Source organism: Felis catus, chromosome D4 (genome assembly GCF_018350175.1).
Source record: "Felis catus isolate Fca126 chromosome D4, F.catus_Fca126_mat1.0, whole genome shotgun sequence".
NCBI classification, from domain to species: domain Eukaryota; kingdom Metazoa; phylum Chordata; class Mammalia; order Carnivora; family Felidae; genus Felis; species Felis catus.
In genome coordinates, this window is record NC_058380.1 from 72,877,813 (window position 1) to 72,898,685 (window position 20,873).

A 20,873-nucleotide genomic window follows, 5' to 3' on the forward strand; every position below is an offset into this window, starting at 1 on the left:
GTTAGAGCCTAAAGTGTTCTATTTCATGAGGTAAATCATACATATTTGTATTTATCTGCTCTTGAGGACTGGGCTACTTTCTTCATGTTTTGGTCTTCTTGGGTCTGAATGATGAGCGAAGATAGTCTGGATATATTTTTAGGTTTTCCTGTGTCTAATGAGGTAATGCAGGCCTGCCATTTGCCACCTATCAGAACAAGTGAATTAATGGATCCCCTCTCTTTCTCCATGATGTTAGAATTGTCTTCTCAGATCTTAGGTTATCAGTTGCCAGATCAGTTGTGCGATCTATCAGTGGGGAAGAGTCAGAAGGAAGAAAGCCAGGGTCCTGGATAGTCACTCAGGGAAACTTGGCCTCATTTCTCTCTGCATCTGGATCCAGCATAGCCTGGCTTCCTTCTTGTTTTGGGTTTTCTCCCCATCTCGGTGGAGCCCAGCTCCTTCAGTTTGCGGTCTCTGTGGTTGGTTGGATCTGCCCAGGGCAGCTGGCCAGCTGCCTTCATGTTCCTTTGGCTCTTGGCTTGCATCAGCATCTCTACCCTTCATGGTGAGAGGAAGCGGTGTGTGTGGGCAGACACCCTTTGCTGGTGGTCCTTACACGGTGTATCTGACTGTGCTTGGCATCCCCTTGTCCACAGCAGCCAGATACTCTGGTGGTCCTCCTTCGCCCCGCTGTTGGCCCTCCCACTTGCCCATCCCCCCAGAAGTTTGCACTTTCAAATTAGAGTGTAGGTGAGGGCTTCAGGGCATTTTCTACTTCTTAGGAAACCTTGATAACCTTGAGTGACTTCAGGGACATGGGTTAAAGATACCTCTTAGTTCTTTTCCTCACTTGTGTCCCAATTATATCCCGTAGAAAACCTTTGGAGGTTTTAGCATTTGGATGGCATTCTTGCCTGGTTTCCAGTCTGGTCCAATTCTAGTCACTGCTTTTCTTTTTCTTTTTCTTTTTTTCCCCTCACTGCTCTTTCTCTTCCCTTCTGTAGCTTGTTAAGTGAGTATCTGGAGAATGGAAAGAGGGAGAGAGCAGGGTGTGTCTGTGCTCAGCTCACAGAGTTTATCTAGGAGTCTAGTTTTATAATCTTTAAATGAGTGTGTAACATTCCTATTAGTATAAACACGATCATTTCCTGGTTATCGAGCCTTTGGGATTTTTCCAGGGTTCACTCCGTGTTCTTTGCTCTGCTATGAACATCCTTGAACAGAACATTTTTGAGAGTTTCCCTTTGATTGTATTCTCCAAAGTGGGTTTAAATTCAACTTTACGACAAAGTCAACAATCAGGAGTGTTCTGTTCAGTCTCTGTAGGACCTCTTCATTCTTCAGGCATCTCCTGTGTGCCTGGCAGGAGGCAGGTAAATAGAGACGAGTCAGGTACATTATGAGCACTCTCCCCTTCAGTGTGAGGACGCCTTACATCAAGCTGTCCCGAAACTAGATCATGTTGCCCACTTCCCTCTCATAGTATCAAAAAGAGAGCTTCGAGTGTTTAAGCAGGACTTTTTTTTTTTTTTTTTTTTTAGTTTTTATTTTAGTCACCTGGTGCTCATCACAAGTGCTCTCCTTCATCCCCATCACCTATTTCACACACTCCCCACCCCCCAACCCCCTCTGGTAACCATCAGTTTGTTCTCTATAGTTAAGAGTCTCTTTCTTGGTTTGTCTCTGTCCTTCTCTCTTTTTTTTCCCTAAGCATGACTTTCTAAAAATTAAGTCCATATTGGCTCCTAGTGTATACCACTTTCTTTTCATAAACCACGTGTATAATGTAAGATAGAGTTTTGCCAGTGATTTATGTTAATTTAATAATCTGTCTTCTGCCTGGCTGACCACGATAGTGGATCTGGTAACTGAAATTCTTTGAACCAGAGGGGTTTCTGTAGCAGCTCATGTACATATTTCTCTTCTAGGTAAAAAGGGGTAGAGGGGGAGAAGAAATCCACTTATAACTGAAACCTGCGTTAGGTGAGAATTAATATTTGGGAACAACGAGGTGTTTTCATTTATTTATATGTTGTAATTTTCACAAGAGTTGCTGTAGCTACAGTAAAATCATTAAGGAAAGTGTATTTGAGGCACCAGCGATGACTCCCCATACAGTTTTTATTTTCAGCAGCATTTGTTAAGTGTCTGTTGTGAGCCCAGCCCCATAGTCTACAGGGGGATGCAAGAATACTTGCAGGCAAGTTGATTTGGCTTTTTTTGTTGTTTTTTGTTTTTTGTGTTTTAGTCTGTTACTAGTGTTGTAGCACCCACTGTGTTCCAGGCACTATTCCATCTGCTTCATGTACTAGCTAATTCAATCCCATTATACTCATTTTATAAACGAGGAGATTAGGGCATAGAGAGGTTAAGAAACTTGCCGGAGTCAACTCTGAACTGGGGTTCAGAACTGCCCAGTCATTGCCAGGCTCGGTGTCATTGTCATTTGACAGACCTTTACTGAGTCCCTCCTACTGGCAAGGGATTGAGTTGGATCATTTCTAGGACTCATTCATTTATCAGATATATGTTGAGTGCCTACTATGTGCCAGAGGATAGAGGAGAAGAAAATATGACAAAGTCTCTCCTCTTGTCAGACCGTCAGTCAATACATAATAACTTTTCAGATGGTGAGAGTCTGTGACTAAAATAAAGGCAGGGAAGGCTCTGGGAAGTGATAGAGGGGTGCAGGGGTATTTTTAGATTTTTGTGGGCTGAGAAGGTGTCATTTGGGCAGGAACCTATTTCTTTTTATTTTTTTTAATGTTTATTTATTTTTGAGAGAGAGAGAGAGAGAACAAGTGGGAGAAAGGTAGAGAGAGAGGGAGACACAGAATTTGAAGCAGGCTCCAGGCTCTAAGCCGTCAGCACAGAGCCTGACACAGGGTTCGAACCCATAGACCATGGGACCACGACCCAAGCTGAAGTTGGACACTTAACCAACTGAGCCTGGTGCCCCTAGCAGGAACCTATTTGGAGAGAAGAGCCAGCCATGTGGGAATGTGAGGGGAGAGGACTGGTCCAGGTACAGTGAGCAGCAAACATGGAAGCACTCAGGTCTAGGTGAGCCGAGACCTGTGCATCTGGAACGTGGTGAAGCAGGGGAAGAACGTCAAGGATGAGGTCAGGGGGAATGGTGAGGTCACATTGGCCCTCATAGGTTATGGGAGGGAGGTTGGATTTGATTCTGAGTGTGAGTGGGTGTCTTTGAGAGTTTTGAGCAGGGGAGTGACATGCTCTGATTAACACTTCTCAAAGAGCTGCCTGGCTGCAGTATGGAAGCCTGACCCTAGGGCAGCAAAAATGAACCAGAAGCCTTTTGCATTGAGCCAAGGATTCTGCCACTTCTCGCATTCCATGGTTCATGTTGGTCAGAAACGTGCTGCTGTCCCATAGCACCTGCTCGAGAACTTAGGTCTCTCACCATTGCATGCCTGCTGCTAGAGTACTGGACTGTCCTCTCTTCCTAGATTTTCATATTTTTGTTAAAATATTTTTTCTGAGGCGCCTGGGTGGCTCAGTCGGTTGAGCGTCTAACTTCGGCTCAGGTCATGATCTCATAGTTTGTGGGTTCGAGCCCCGCATCAGGCTCTGTGCTGACAGCTCAGAGCCTGGAGCCTGCTTCAGATTCTGTGTCTCCCTCTTTCTCTGTTCCTCCCCTGCTCATGCTCTGTCTCTGTCTCTCCTTCAAAAATAAATAAAAACATTTTAAAAAATGTAAAATAGTTTTTCTAATGTTTATTTATTTTTGAGAGACAGAGTGTGAGCAGGATGGGGACAGAGAGAGGGAGACACAGAATCCGAAGCAGGCTCCAGGCTCTTAGTTATCATATCAGCACAGAGCCCAACATGGGGCTCGAACCCTCAGGGCGTGAGGTCATGACCTGAGCTGAAGTCTGAGGCCCAACCCACTGAGCCACCCAGGCACCCCTAGATTTTCATATTTTCCCTCCACATTTGCTTCTCATGGGGACCATATCTTGAGGGGGAGTCATTTGAGGGCGTAACTTGTATTAAGACCCTAAGGGAAGTGTTAGCTTTCCTTGACTGGTTTTGAAAACAGAAGCTTCATATTTACCCGGAAGGATTTATGGCCAGATGGTGGACATGAGGGATGTTGTTGGGTTGGAAAAAGCCACACAAAAGGCGTTCAGCTTGATAAGAACCTTGAACTCAGAACTAGAAACCTGCGTTCAGCTCTTAGCATAGCAATGACTAGCTTCATTTGGACACATGACCTAACCTATTTGAGTTGCCTCCTTCTTGGCAGAGACAGTATATCTGTCTTGCGAACCATCACAAGGCTGACATGAGCTGTAATGAAATAAGAATGTGGACACAGGGGCGCCTGGGTGGCTCGGTTGGTTAAGCATCTGACTTCAGCTCAGGTCGTGATCTCCTGTTTGGTGAGTTCGAGCCCCACATCAGGCTCTGTGCTGACAGTGCAGAGCCTGCTTAGGATTCTCTCCCTCTCTCTCTGCCCCTCCCCTGCACTTGCGCATGTGTGCTCTCTCTCTCTCTCTGTATATGTGTGTGTGTGTATAAAGATTATATATATAGTCTTTATATATATATATATACATATATATATATATATACGTATATATATATATAGTGTACGTATATATAAAGAATGTGGAAACACTGTGTGCACATGTGCCATTGAAAGCTGAGTTGGGGGCTCCCATTTTAGGAAATTATAGACATTTGTAGGTCGTCGACTATTCATATGTGCTTACATAATACTCCATGAAACACCTGATAGTAAGGGTATGAGTGTTTCCCTGGTCACATAGTCCTGGGAGGAAAAAGTCTTCAGTGTGATAAGGTCTGTTTGACTGACTCTCCCTCCCCCACCCCCACCCCCACCCCCACCAACTGACTTGAGAACAAGCTAACTTCCCGCTGTCTGGCCAAGACATCTCAGACCTTTGTGTGGGCTGCTTTTGGAAAGTTATTGGCAGAGGTCCCAGAGCAAAGGTCAGGGAAGTTGGCTTGGAGTCACTGGGACACCTGCAAACAGATGTGTACACACACACACACACACACACACACACACCCACAGAGGTGAACAAGACACAGTCACAGTTGTTGGGGACTCACAGTGTTTGTAGATGTTACATATGTAAATAAATGATTAAAACTGAAAACTGCTGGGGCGCCTGGGTGGCTCAGTCGTTAAGCGTCCAATTCTTGATTCCGGCTTAGGTCGTGTCTCATGGTTCTTGACTTTGAGCCCCGCATCGGGCTCTGTGCTGACAGTGCAAACTTGCTTGGGATTCTCTCTTTCCCTCTCTCTCTGCCCCTGCTGTGTGCTCTTTCTCTTTCAAAATAAATAAAACAAACTTAAAAAAAACCCAAAACCCTGAAAACTGCTTCAGTGGTAGTATCTTCAAAGTACTGAGAAGGAGTAACTAATTTCTGCTAGGGGGTGGATCAATGGAGGATTCCAAGAGGAGGGTGCATTTGAACAGATTCAAGTGAGATACTTGGAGACCACTACGTAAAAAAGAGGGGTAGCTTTGCAAGCAAAGGTGAGGAGCACGAAACAGCACGGTGGGTTCCAGAACTGAAGTCGTGAGAAACAAGGCCGGTAAGATCTGTCCAGGCCAGATGGTGGAAAGCTGCTGTCAGAGCCCATGTTGGCTTATCTGTCTAAAGATTTTGAGTTCTTTGTTTCTCTTGTGCAATGCTTAGCCATCGGCAGAGCCATTCTGAGGCCCAGTGTGCTAGTGCTGATGAAACGTAAGTAAGGGTGGGCCCCTGCAATGCCTGGTGCGGGCCGTGCCTGAGGTCAGTGTTTAAATATTTACTGAAATGATGGAGGCACGATGGTTATTATCGCAGAGCTCCAGAGAAGGTGTCTTCTCAGATCCCTAGACGCTGGGGTATGGCCACTGCATGCCCTGTCTGTATGCTGACAGGGCAGTCAGATGAGCTGATGCTGCTGTAGCTAAGGTTCTACAGTCACGTCCACACTGAGGGCAGCTACTGTAGGGTTCGCCTTCCCAGCTGACAAGCCCTTGGGCTGAGGAGCAGTGGAGAGTGGGGTCTTCTGAGAATATGGAATTTTTTTAGCAATCACAAAAAATATTTTTGACATTGTGTAATCATGCATGTGATTAAATTATCTGCACTCTAGAAATGGAGACAAAGGAAGGTGTCTTATCTGTTTACTTTCCATCATCCATTGAGTTGGGTGATATTGCCCTTGACTCCAGACTCCACCTTGTCACAGCCCTCTTTCCAGCTAGAGCCCATGGATGTGACTGCTAGGTTGACCTCTCATTTCCTCTGTGTCCTCTTACCTGGGGGCTAAGTCATATCCAACCTGCAGACGAGAAGAGAGAATTCAAGGGAAAGCATCTCCCCATCTCCAACTTGTGATCTAATGACCAACAGGACAACAGTGTTTCCAAGGTCTTTTCCATGGTGTCATGTCTCTTATTGTATTCCTTAGTCTTTGCCTTCTGATGACTCCAAAGTGACGTATAGATGCTCCCATCTATTGCTAGACAGGGCTTTGTCTGTTATTAAACCTAAAAACCAAAAGAGGTAAGACTGACTACCTTTTTTGGATATTGCAGGAACATGATTTAATCAAGTGGCTTCCCACTAAGGCCTAAAAAGAGGTCCATAATTTAAAAATTTTTCCATCTCTTTCTTTTCTGTCATTTGTACCCCTCCCCCCATTTGAAAACTTGTATGTTGTGGACAAATTTATACATATACAAAAGAGGAGAAACCTACAGATACTGGCTTCTATAGTTATCAACCTAGGGGCATCTTGTATCATCTGTATCTCCGTCTACCTATTCTTAATTATTTTGAAGCAAATACCGCATATCCTATCATTTCATCCATGAATATTTTTCTATATATTTCTAAGAGATGAAGTCTTTGTAAAATCATAATACTTCTGTTATCACACCTAATACATTTCTAAATTCCATCAAATAACTGATCAGTATTTACATTTCCCTGAATATCACCAAATCTGTTAACATTTTTTAAATGTTTATTATTTTTGAGAGAGAGCGAGCGAGCCAGGGAGGGGCAGAGAGAGAAGGAGACACAGAATCTGAAACAGGCTCCAGGCTCCGAGCTGTCAGCACAGAGTCTGATGCGGGGCTTGAACCCACGAACCATAAGATCATGACCTGAGCCGAAGTCAGATGCTCAACCAACTGAGCCACCCAGGTGCCCCTAACGTCTTGTTTTAATCAGGATCCACTGCAGTTGTCAATAAGTCTCTCAGATTGCTTTACATCTCTAGGTGCTCCTTCTGTCTTTCTGTCTCCTTGCAGTTTATTTATTGAAGAAGCTCGGTCTTTGGTTCTCTTTAATTTCATACAGCATGGGTTTTTCTGATTTCATACTTATAGTATGGTTTAATATCTCCCTCATTCCTCTATATTTCCTACAAGTTGATGTTGTGTCTAGAGATTTATTCAGGATTCAGATTCAATATTTTGGCAAGTATACTTTTTAGGTGGTGGTGGGAACTGCTCTCAGGAGGCACATAATGTTTAGTTGTCTCTTTGTGATGGCTGATTGAGTTTTTAAATGTGCTAAGTATTTAAGAGGGTTCCGATGTGTTAATGTCTACCTGGGCCCAGGTGATCTTGAGAAAGGGGGAAAAGGAGAATGCTCTTGCGGTGTGTGCATGGCATTCTTTCTCTGTCAAAGTCTGATGATGGTGGAGCTGTTATGTTCTCTGTCCCTCAACTGTTTGCTTCTGGTGGTTCCTCCAGTGCTTGCTGGAAAATGAATTGGCATGAATTTGGTGTAGAGTACTGCCACAGTTTGTTTCTATTCGTCACAGAAGACCTGTTCACGTAAAAGATGTTAAATAAAGGGCACCTGGGTGGCTCAGTTGGTTAAGCGTCTGACTCTTGGTTTCAGCTCAGGTTATGATGTGGCGGTTCGTGAGTTTGAGCCCCACATCGGGCTCTGTGCTGACAGTGCAGAGCCTGCTTGGGATTCTCTCTCCCCTCTCTCTCTGCCCCTCCCCCACTCGTGTGCTCGCTCTCAAAATAATGAATAAGTAAATAAGTAAATGTTAAGTAAAGAAAGGATCAGTTTCTTTGAACATTACTTTTATGTTTAGAGATGTTTCTTGGTTTGGTTAAAGCAGCCACTTTTGCTGATGTTCTCCAGATGTGTGTTTTCATTTAATTTGTAAGGTGACTCTTCTCCTCTTTCAGGATCTCATTTTGCCCAACGGTGGTACTCCAGCAGGTACTTCGAGTCCAGCTTCTTCATCTTCCCTTCTCAACAGACTTCAGCTTGATGATGACATTGATGGTGAGACCAGAGATCTCTTTGTCACAGTTGATGACCCCAAGAAGCATGTCTGTACCATGGAGACCTACATTACGTATAGGATCACCACCAAAGTAGGTCCTGTCATTACCTTCCACCCCTGTTGAATGGTCTTAATGAATTGGAGGCCTACCTTCATGGTTCTTGCTTTCTTCCTTCCCTTTGTACGACTCGAGTCACCTTCATTCAATGGTGGATGTGGCTTTTTGATACAGAGTAGATGTATTCAGATTAAAAGGATTATATGTGAATTTTTAATCTTAAAATGAAGGAGAAATTGTGACTGCAGTCTTTCAAATAAAACATTTAATCCCTCTACTTTCACCAATTTTTGGTCATGATATTATTTAACGTTAATAATATCACATTACTATTGAAATTTATGAATTGCTGTATCATTCGAAATCTCTGGCAAGACCATGGTTGTAATTTGGTGTATTTGAAATGGATCATAGGGGGAGGGGAAGAAGAGAAGATTAGGAACAAATATTTATTGCATTTTTGCTGTGTGCTAGGTGGGTAGTGGACAGGGTCCTGAGATTGTCTGGCTTAATGTTCGCAGCAACCCTAAAAGGTAGATCTTCTAGTTATAATTTTAGAGATGAGGAAACTGAGGCAGAGACTTTAACTTGTTCACTGTTACAAAGTAAGTAACCAGGATTCTAAGTTGAATTTTTAGGACTATCAATCCCATATTTTTATTTTCAAATCCATACTCTTAAGCTAATTCTACTTATAAAAGAATAACTTTAATGTATCTTTACTTTTTCAATTGTTTTTTCAATATTTTAAGTAGCAGTACAATTTTAGGTTTCAGGCAGTGTTTCTTACCCTTGGCAGTATTGATGTTTTGGACTGAATAATTCTTTGTTGTGTGTGTGAGGGGGTGTCCTATGCATTGTAGGATGTTTCCCAGCATGCCTGGCCTCTACCCACTAGATGCCTGTAGTACCCACCTCCAACCTCCAGTGGAGACAACTAAAAATGTATCCAGACATTGCCAAGTATTCCCTGGGGACAACATTACTCCTGGTTGAGAAGCACTGATCCAGAGGAAGAATAACAATATTTACACTATTAGGAGAAAATATACATGATCGCTTTATATATATATCAATACATAAACGTATACTTCTAACTGGTTTTACTCAGTTACCAGCTTATTATAAAAGGATACATTAAAAAAGAAACAAACCCAAAAATGGAGTCATTTGTTTCCCAGTACAGTAGACCAAGACTTAATTACAGTTTCAACCTATCTCAAGAGTCATCACTTTATATTTTTGAATAAAGAAAGTACTTTGTTCAGGAAACCATCCTGTTTGTTGGTATTCCCCCGCCACCACAGGCCACATGATGAAGAAGGATTTACAGATATTTTTAGAAGTTTTAATAGATTGATGGTGGCTTTGTGAATGGTATTAGGAGAAGCGTTTATGAACATCTCTCTCTTCTGTGCCTTTTCTCTTTTTCATTGTAGAAAATAAATGATTTTTTAAAATATTTTAAAGTTTACTTATTTTGAGAGAGAGAGAGTGTGTATGTGTGAGCAAGGGAGGGGCAGACAGAGGGAGAGAGAATCCCAAGCAGGTTCTGCACTGTCAGCACAGAGCCTGATGTGGGGCTGGATCCCATGAACCGTGAGATCATGACCTGAGCCGAAATCAAGGCTTAACCGAACAAGCCCCCCAGGTGCCCCTGAATTAAGTTTTTATTTTGAAAATTTAGTAGGTTCTGTACTTGTCTAAATTCTTTGCGGGGGGGGGGGGGGGAAGCAGAGAGTAAAGTACACTCAGATTTAATCTTTTATTGGATGACAGTGCTATATTTTAAAAATGATGCGAGTACTGGAGCACTTGGCTGGCTCAGTCTTTTAAGCCTCCAACTCTTGGTTTCGGCTCAGGTTGTAATCTCACAGTTCGTGAGTTTGAGCCCCGTGTCGGGCTCTGTGCTGACAGCATGGAGCCTGCTTGGGATTCTCTCTCTGCTCCTCCCAGGCTTGCACGCTCTCTCTCTCAAAATAAATAAACAAAAACATTTAAAAAATTGTACAAGTACTATAAATACTTTATTGTGAAAAATAAAGTAAATGATGATAAAGACCAAATACAAGTCTCACTTAGCCCTTCTCACTTAAGTTGTTCTCGCTAAATGCTGCCATTGTTGAAATTTGGTATACATCCTTCCCAGTCTTTTTTTGTGTTTACATATGTGCATATATAGTTAAAATATATATAATTCAGATTTCACTGCAATATTGTTTTCTAACTTCCCCCTCTACAATATTTTTGAAGACCTTTCCATGTTCATATGAATATAGAGAGAGCTTAGTTTTTTAATCTCTATTTATGCAATGATTATAGAGTATCTTTTCCCTATGGACATTTCAGCCTTTGTCAGACCTTTCTTTCTTTTTTTTTTTTTTTTCAACGTTTTTTATTTATTTTTGGGACAGAGAGAGACAGAGCATGAACGGGGGAGGGGCAGAGAGAGAGGGAGACACAGAATCGGAAACAGGCTCCAGGCTCTGAGCCATCAGCCCAGAGCCTGACGCAGGGCTCGAACTCACGGACTGCGAGATCGTGACCTGGCTGAAGTCAGACGCTTAACCGACTGCACCACCCAGGCGCCCCTGTCAGACCTTTCTTTGCTATTACTGCCCTGTCCTTTCTGCACCTGGTTCGCATTCGAAAATTTGTCCACGTATGTGTGCACATGTACATGCATCCACGCAGTCTTCCCCTGTCACCGTTGACCCCGGGTGCCTGTTATTTCTCAGGCAGTGATCTAGATGCTTAGATGGATGTTAGGTCGTCAGAGGTCCTAGGTTGATACCCGTCTTCCCGTGAATTATTTCCATTTTTTGCCCCAGGGCCAACTTATTTTTTACTCTGTAGTCAGCGAAATGCAAAACCTGTTTTTCTGAAATTTATGCTCTAAAACAGCTGAATGACGAGGTGACCGCCTCACTGGCACAGCAGTGCTCCCCAGCCTTACCACTTCCCACCCTCCTTGACTCCTCTGCCCTGCAGCGGACCTCTCGGAATGCCAGTACTGCGGGACCTCTGTTCACTGAGTCACAGGCTCAGGCGCCTGCTGCTGGCCACCGCTCTCCCCTGTGCCCGTCTGTTTCCGTCCTTCCTTACCCCCTTTCCTCGGTGTTCTTGTCTCTGTCCCTTCTTTGTGGTGTTATTTGATTCCCTGTAAGTCAGAACTTTTCCAAGTTCTAATTCCGCATTTTCACTTCTCTGTGATGCTCCCACCTGTGGGTGAGCTCATTGCAGAATTAAGTTTTACTTCTTACTGTCAGTTCTGTCTCAAACCAGAGTCCTTTTCTTTTCCTGGTTCAGGTAGTGACACCAAGCTTAATGTCTTGGTGGTGCATTTGGGACCTTCTTTCTGAACGTTGCATTAAAGTGTATCTACACATATCCCTATGTAGCCACGCACCCTGTGATGTGTGGGGATGAGAGGAGGATTACAAACAGGAACACAGGGTCTCACACACTGTTCTTGCCCTGGGACCCCCACTTCTGCTGTGGTTTTCTAGCAGAGATAGCGGTCAGAGGACGAGGTTGTACAAATACTTTATTACTTTGGGCTTTGACTCCCCTGTCCTACTTCAGATTCCTGATGACCAAAGCTGGACAAAGTAGAGAGCTGCTTTTGCTTGAGATAAAATGAGCCTAGGACTGAGAGCCAATGCAGGCAGAGCCCTCCTCTACCCCAACCCAAGTCATGGGCACCTTCCCTCTCCAGTGGTGGGGAGCCAGCCTGGGCATTTTCTTTCTTTCTTTCTTTCTTTCTTTCTTTCTTTCTTTCTTTCTTTCTTTCTTTCTTTCTTTCTTTCTTTCTTTCTTTCTTCTTTTTTTTAATGTTTATTTATTTTTGAGACAGAGAGAGACAGAGCATGAACAGGGGAGGGTCAGAGAGAGGGAGACACAGAATCTGAAACAGGCTCCGGGCTCCGAGCTGTCAGCACAGAGCCCGATGCGGGGCTCGAACCCACGGACCGCGAGATCGTGACCTGGCCGAAGTCGGACGCTCAACCGACTGAGCCTCCCAGGCGCCCCAGCCTGGGCATTTTCAAGGCAAGCAGGCAGACCCTGGCTCTTCTCTGCAGGCTTTTAGAAAGTATCATCATCATAGTAACTAATTACTGAGCACTTACCATGTGCTGGTGCTGTGCTTTTTTTGTAACAGAAACCTTTTATTTTATCTAAGTAATACGTGCTTGTTGTAGAGAAACTAGGAAATTCAAGTAAGCTAAAACAATAAAATACAAGAGCATCTATAAGCTCACCAGCCGGAAATAATCATTTCTAAATTTCTGAGCAATTTGTCTCTATCCACGTACACAAATGAGTATTCTGCAGGCTGCCCATTCACTGCATGTGGTGCGGCATCTTTCTCTGCTAGCAAATGCCAGTAAGCACACCGTCATGCTGTCACTTCTAAGACGACAACAGTGCTCTGCTATATGGGTGAGCTGCCATTTATTTCGTGCTAAGTGCTTTAAATATGTTGTCAGTTAATCCTCTGTATACCGCTCACTGAAGCAGGTATAGGTGGTGTTTTTCCTTTGTGGATGAGGAAACGGAGACACAGACATATTAAGAAAATTACTCAAAGACATGCAGCTGATGTGTGATGGAGCTAGAACTTGAATCCAGATCTGTCTATGCTGTACTTCCACAAGGCATGATTTTCCAGAGAGGGGTGGCTCCACCCACTTCCCCAGCACTATGCACCATCTACTACCTGGCCTGGCTGTTGAAACTGATGAAGTGGAAATAGACAGGAGCCTTCAGCTTCCTTTAGGAGCTGTCCTCCTCTTGTCTCTTACCCCATCTCCTTAGTAAGCACCAAGTCTTGTGCCTCAACTGGCTCTTCTCAGGCTAGGTGCCACTTAGAGATCAAGGATACACAAGGATTGCAAAGCGGGCGTTAGATTTGATGACAAGAGGGCTATCCGTGACTGTGGTGAGCGCAATTGCCCTGGGGTCGTGGGGCAGAACCCAGTTGGCAGTGGGTTCGAGTGAGTGAGAAGAAAGACACGAGTGTTGGTAGTTTGCAGGTGAAGTGAGAACAGGAGCTGGAGGAGGTGTGGACTTGAAGGGAGGGGGGCGCTTTTTGTTTGGTTTTAAGGATGGACATGACCTGTGTAAGTGCCCAGAGCCCAGGGTTGCTAGAGGAGACATTCAGGTGAAGTTTGGAGGGGAGGATGGAAGCCGCAGAGCAGAGAGGGCGAATAGCCTGAGCAGAAGTGGATGGAATGAGTGGCCTCTTTTGGGGGAGGTATACTTTTTCCATTGTTTCTAGAGGAGGAAGGGAATTTTTGTCCTGTTTGGTTTTTGTGGCAGCAAGTTGAGGGCTCTGTGCTTCTAGCTGCAGTTTTCCCTCGAGGTCTTCTGCTAAGAAGGAAGGGGAGGTTTGGAAGTAAGGCTGAGAAGTTTTCAAGACTTCTACAGGCTTCTCGTTAACTGATGTGGAAAATGAGAGAGAAAGAGCTGACCAAGGAAGTATGAGACTACTTGGCAGTGTTGAGGGTCCAGTGGTAGATTTTATTGTGTCAGTTAGTGTGTTTGCCTGATGTTGCTTTTCCTCCAGGAGCGTGCTCACACACCTGGGTCTAGTAAAGCAGGAAGTGCACGGTTGCATTTTTGCCAAAGTCGTGTGAATGGACACTAGGAAAGGGATATTTAGGATATTGGCAAATAAAAGGGGATAGGTTATGGAATTGATGCTGAATAAGAAAGGAAGTAAATATGGGATTGGACAGAAGGTCAAGGAATTGTAGGTTCCAAGAGGCTGCAGAACCAAGGGTGTCGGGAAATGGAAGAGTCTGAAATACAGGAGGTGCTGGTTAGATAGAGGGAGGTCTGAACTTCTGCCAGGTGACAAAGCCTGATGGGAGTGGAAGGAGACGCTGGTGGCTCACAGGTGGGTGTTGTGTGCATGAACCACCTGGATCTCAGGGGCACCCAGACTCTGGAAGGGCTTGGGAAAGGAAGCCCGAGAGCTAGGCACTAGAGTCTTCCGGGAATCAGGAAAAGGATGGGTGTCAGCAGACGACAGGTGTGAGAGGTATAGAGACACATACCTTGATGGCCTGAGCCTCCGAAGGGTTTTCGTGGGGCTGGGGAGCAGTGTGGAGTGAAGGGGATAGCAACAGCACCTCTTGGTCTTGGGGGGTGGCGTGGAGTTTGTGAGATGTGAGAAGATGAGCAGCGTGCTACCTGATGGGACAGGAGGGAGGCTGTAGTCCCAGAGGAGAGCCAGCTTTCAGAATCTGAATAAGTGGAAGAAGGACAGGAATTTAATTATGGAATGGGTGTTCCAGAAGGGCTTGGTGTAAAATGAAGCTCTGAGAAAGGAAGCCCCGAGGAGCGTGAGGAGAGACCAGAAGCCTCCCTGGTCGTGATTCTCAGGTATTCTCTTAGGGTAGCAGGGTTTTGAAGCAGAATGAGATTAGCTGGCTAATATTTGACAAGGGAAGAGGTCCCTTTGCAGGGAAGGGACGGGGATCCGGCTATGGCTTGGACAGATGACATCTCTGATGAAGACCAAATGTCTCTAGAGTACACTGGTTGTAAATTTTGGATCGAATGGGAATTCTCTGGAAGGGCTCCAGGCCACAGGAGTTAGGCACATCAGCTCCTGAGGAATAAGAGTTCTTTTGTGGTAAGATGAGGCCCAATGGACAGATGCTCTGCGGGGTGGGGGGATTGATTGCCCTGTGGATCTGTGCTAGGTCTTCTAAAGTGTTGAATTTGCAAAACAAAAACAAAACACACAAAACACACACACACACACAAAGACCACAAGTTGGCAGGGATGCCTAGAGATATTCACATAGAATGATGGCAAAAATGAATATTCTTCAGTACAACTCTTGCACTCTGTTACCTATTTGTAGATCTGACTTTAGGTGAGTACCCATGACCTTGTGATCTTGTGGGGCATTCTAGATTTTGGAGAGACACAAAACAGTATGGTGGTTGTCTCTGATTATGGAACTGTGGGTGTGCCCTTTTCTCTTTTTTATTGTTACTAGAAAATAGAGCAAAAAAACCCTTTTTACTTTATTTTCCTTACTAAGTTAGACCCTGAATTTCACAGAGGAAAATTTTACCACATGCTCCTGGTTGGAGTTTTTATTGGCCTGCATATTTTACGAGCACTCTGAGTCTCAAAACTGACTGGGTTTCTCTCCAGAAATCCACAGTAGTGTCTGTGGCCCAGTTTTAGCAGGTGTGCAGAATTCCACGGTGAGTGTGCCTAGCCTCATTTGTGGCTCTAGTTTTTCTCTCTGTCCTTGTTTTTTTTTCCCTTGATCTTTCTCACCTACTTCTAATTTATGTCATTTAATCATATTTCATGTATCATATATCTTTTCTAGAACAAACTGTGATGAAAGTAAAGCATCATGAATATCCTTCTGCTTCATGATAGTTTTTGTTTACCTTATTGCTTTCCACAGCATCAAATTTTTACTCCTTTATTTAAGCCATTATATCCATAAAGGAGCTTTATTTTTTGTGTGTGATTATGAAAGTATATGAGAATTGGGGCACCTGAATGGCTCAGTCGGCTAAGCATCTGATTTCAGCTCAGGTCATGATCTTACAGTCCATGAGTTCTAGCCCCGCATTGGGCTCTGTGCTGACAGCTCGGAGCCTGGAGCCTGCTTCAGATTCTGTGTCTCCCTCTCTCTCTGCCCCTCCCCTGTTCATGCTCTCTGTCTCTCTCTGTCTGTCTCTGTCTCAAAAATAAATAAACATTTAAAAAAATTTATAAAAAGGAAGTATTATATGAGAATGGTAGAAGATTTGGAAACAAGGATGTGTATATGAGACACACTACCTAATTTGCTAACGAGGCACCTAATAAGGATGAGTATAAAAAGGACAGTTGTCATTATGAGTTCTAGATTTTTTCTAACCTTTTATATCCATATTTTTATTTATTTGTTTGTTTATTTATTTATTTATTTATTTATTTAAAAAAATTTTTTTTCAACGTTTTTTATTTATTTTTGGGACAGAGAGAGACAGAGCATGAACGGGGGAGGGGCAGAGAGAGAGGGAGACACAGAATCGGAAGCAGGCTCCAGGCTCCGAGCCATCAGCCCAGAGCCTGACTCGGGGCTCGAACTCACGGACCGCGAGATTGTGACCTGGCTGAAGTCGGACGCTTAACCGACTGCGCCACCCAGGCGCCCCTATATCCATATTTTTAATACAAATGAAATCATAATGTATGTGCAATTAATTTTGAATCTTGGTGTTTTTTTCTTCAAACTATACTGAAGCAGGGGTGCCTGGGTGGTTAGTCAGTTAAGGATCTGACTCTTGATTTCGGCTCAGGTCATGAGATAGAGCCCCGCGTCGGGCTCCATGCTGAATGTGGAGTCTGCTTAAGATTCTCTCTCTCTCTCCTTGTCCCTCTTCTTCTCATGCTCTCTCTCTCTCTCTCTCTCTCTCTCTCTCTCTCTCTCTCTCAAAAAAAAACTATATTGAAGCATATTTGATGTTAAAGATGTCTTACAGACATGATTACTGATAATCATAGAATAAATATCCTATAACTTAACTGTTTTTATTGTTGGACATTTAGGTTGTTTTGATTCCTTTCCTATTTTATTTTATTGTATTTTAAAGTTCATTTATTTATTTTGAGAGAGAGTGCGCACAAGCAGATGAGGGGTAGAGAGAATGAGAGACAGAATCTCAAGCAGGCTCTGTGTCATCACCTCACAAACCATAAGATCATGATCTGAGCCAAGGTCAAGAGTCAGACGCTCAACCGACTGAGCCACCTGAGTGCTCCATTCCTTTGCTATTTTAAATAGTACTGCAGTGAACATCATTATACAAATGTCTTTGCTACAGTTTAAAAAGTATTTTCTAGTGGTAGATTCCTAGAAGTAGAATGGTAGGAATTAAAGACAAAAATAAATAAACCATAAATAAAGGAGAGAACACAGGTTAATATTTTTAAAAGCTTGCAATGGGGACAGCATTCTTATTCATGACACCAAACTGTAGCCACCATAAAGGGAAATAATGGCTGAATTTTAAAATTCTGTATCAGAAAAACCCTTTGCTATAAAGAACTTACACAAGTGAAAAAGACCTGACTGACAATTTAAAAAAAGAAACTCCTCACAAAGAAAATCTATAGCCAACAAATATTTCAAAGGATGTTCGACCCCAATAGTCATTAAAAACAAAAGAAAACAGGGGCACCTGGGTGACTCAGTTGGTTGAGCATCTGACGTCAGCTCAGGTCATGATCTCACGGTTTGTGAGTTCGAGCCCCGCGTCGGGCTCTGTGCTGACAGCTCAGAGCCTGGAGCCTGCTTCAGAGTCTGTGTCTCCCCCTCTCTACCCCTCCCCTGCTCACACTCTGTGTCTCTCTGTCTCTCAATAATAAATATATGTTAAAAAAAATAAAACAAAAGAAAACAAAGATGATGTACTATTTTTCAGTTGTAAGTCCATTAAAGACAACCACTGGTTGAGGAGAATATGCAGTTAAGAATATAAGTTGATATATTTCTGGAAGCAGTTTGTCAGTTAAAACTACACGTACTCTTTTCTCCAGTAATTCTGTCTTTAGGAATTTAAGAGATTCTTAGATTTGAACTTGCTAACAGAAAGATATCTAAGAATTGTTAGAGACTTAGAAAATATGAGTGAATGAATGGATATGCATAGAAAAAATATGGAAAGATATAAACCATAATACTAATCATGGGGTTTTTTTTCCCTCTTAATTTAAGAGAGTTTATGACCAATCTTTATTTTTTCTTCTTTTATTTTTCCTGAAGTTTTAAAATAAGTATGTCTAACCTGAATAAGTCGAAGGGGGAAAAAAAAAAGCCAGTTCCCCGACAGTGAGCTTGTTTACAGCGGAAATAAAACTTGTGTTTTATCATACTGCTTTTTATAGTTACCAAATACTGATTTCAAAGTTAGACACGTTACATAAACTACAATTTATGAAGAGGATTTTCAAAAGCATAATAAAGAGAAGTGATTGGTTGATAACATGTAACGTTTAGGAAGGCAAAAAGTAGACTCCTCCATCACTGCATTTACAGTGAAAACAGGTTGCATTTGCCACACATCACAATCCACCTTTTATGGGCCCATCGTCAGCAAGTCCTCAGATGGAGCCTGGTGGGGGATTTGAAGAATGGCCCTTCCAACCCTCTTCTTACTGTTGAGGAAACCTAGGCTCTGGGAGGCTTAGTGGCCTCTCAGGAATCTGGTAGGTGCTAGGAATGCTCCTGCCCAGGCCTTTCCTCACCCAGCCTTGGAAGGAGTGTCAGCCTACCTACCCTTCAAATTTCCATCAGCCTCATGCCTGAAAATTCATCAGCAGTGATTTTTTTTTTCTTCTAATTCAAGCATTCTTTTTTTTTTTCCCTCCCCAATTTCACAATGCTGATTCACTCGGGGAGTCTTCTAATAAATCACAAACACTTAGGTTGAATGAATTTCCTCACCTCTTCCCACCTGTACCCTCCATCATAGGGGAAGGTTGTGCATGGGACTTTGGAAAGGGGAAAAGCTACAGAAAGAGTTAATTGGGGTTCAGTCCAAGACCGAATCCTTTAATTTCACAATTTTGCTCGGACTGTGTGAGCACGGCTTTTGGGGAGGGTGAAATCATAATTTTCAATGCCAACGCTGTTCCCAGCTTTTTCTTTGATGGCTAACTCTTGTTCATATGTTTTTAAGATTTTCTTAGGGTCATGGATTAAAACAGACTTTCGGCCTGAAAGAGTAAATTTATAAAATGTAGCTTGAGCCATTTTTATTTTTGACCTTTCATTTCTGAGAGCTGTGACTGTGGTATATAGTCTATACCCTCATAGGGGAAAATGCTTTAGCTGAGACACGGTTTTAGTCTGGGCAAACTAACGTGTAAAAATCTTGTTTTGGTATAAATTAATTTCATTTTATTTAGCACTGGTTTGCATTACCAGAGTGCTGCAATCACAATTTCAGAAAAATTAACAAGAACAGAGATGAGATGAATATTTTCTGCAGTACAATGACATCTTGGCATTCCTTTCTAGTTTTTTTTTTTCTAATCATCTAAAATACAGTATAGTTCCAAGGTTATGGTTTTCGCAGAATATGGCACATGAAACAATTCGTTTTCTATTTTCATCCAATCTGGCTCTTAAACGAGCAGGTGTGCCCTTAGCTCTTTCTGTCTGCTTGTCTTCCCTCAGCCTTTGATAAAACTTGTCAGCATATTCAGCAGAAGGTGGAGACTTCATTTCTTTTAACAGAAAACATGGATTGGGATTCAGTAGCAATATCCTCAGAATTATTCTGCTAAAAGAAATCCTCAAAGTTAAGCCTGGAGGAAATGAATCAAATGTTTCTAAACACATTCTGAGGGATAGTGGAGTTCCATTTCCTAAGGGTAGGGGGGAAAAAACAAAAACAAAAGCCTCGACATTTTCATTCTAGATCCTGGACTTTTGAGCCGGGCCCTGGGGGCCTGGACTCCTCATTTTGTGTTGGTAATTGCTGCCTTTTGGCTGGTGCTTTGGTGGAAGGAAAGAGTGTTCTTGCCCAGTTTGGTTTTTCAAAGAGAGCTTTTTTCCTTCCTTTCTGCCAAGACATGGTACTATTCCCTTCGACTTACTTTGTTCCACCCTTCTTATTTGCAGAGTACGCGAGTAGAGTTTGACCTGCCAGAATATTCTGTTCGTCGAAGATACCAGGATTTTGACTGGCTGAGGAACAAACTGGAGGAATCCCAGCCGACTCATCTCATTCCCGTAGGTACTAAGTCATTACAGCCGGTTCCTCTCTTTTCCTTCGTTGTCCTTCCTAAGGATGTTTACTCAGCCCTCACCCCTTAAATTCAGGGCAGATTCTGTCTTACCTTTTATACCACATTCTCCCACCAAACGTACGTGAAACGTTTTCACAGATGCTGTCCGATGTATCACGTTCGGGGTTTTGGCTTCCGGTTTGCTGTCCTCATGCTGGTTTCTTGAGTAGGCTGGGGTAGATTTTCACTTTCATTATGACAGTTTTTTGAGGTATAAAGAGTCCTAATTCTGATTTTCTGCCACTGAAAGACTGTCTGTTTTACTACCTTTCCAGACATACGTTCTTGAGGTTTGGGCAGCTGCCACCAGGTGATGCCTCGCATGACAGCCAGCTGGGCTCTCTTTAGACACACGGGTAGTTCAGGGAGCAGGAATCTAGCACGACACCGTTCAATCCTAGTTTTTCATTTCAAAAACAGACCCCAAGCCACCTAACTCCATTTACAGCAGCAGCATAATATTTATCTATTACTCATATCTACCCATTAAAAAAAACAGAACTAGAGCAAATAAAATTTAAAAGACTACTTAAATCAACATACATATTGAGCACTTTTCTGACTACTTTTTTTCCCCCAGTAGAAATAATAACCATTTAGACCCCAGATGTTTCTTGGGTCTTTGGGGACTTGAGCGCAATTTGGGTCATAAAACTCTTCAGAGGGGCTTCATCTTTCAGTGAAACCCTTGGTTGAATAAC

The 20,873-nt window shown here is 43.1% G+C and overlaps 1 protein-coding gene across 6 annotated transcripts in view; it reads left to right on the forward strand.

Annotated features, from left to right (window-relative positions):
• SNX30 (sorting nexin family member 30) overlaps window positions 1-20,873 on the forward strand; it is a 118,615-nt gene that overhangs the window by 46,767 nt on the left and 50,975 nt on the right. For 4 of the 6 annotated variants that reach the window (XM_045043953.1, XM_045043955.1, XM_023242574.2 and 1 more), the window contains exons 2-3: window positions 8,190-8,381; window positions 20,006-20,116. In XM_045043953.1, coding sequence (XP_044899888.1) covers window positions 8,190-8,381; window positions 20,006-20,116 — 303 coding nt within the window. The remainder of the gene's footprint in view (window positions 1-8,189; window positions 8,382-20,005; window positions 20,117-20,873) is intronic. The other 2 variants (XM_045043957.1, XM_045043954.1) reach the window with 1 other exon arrangement.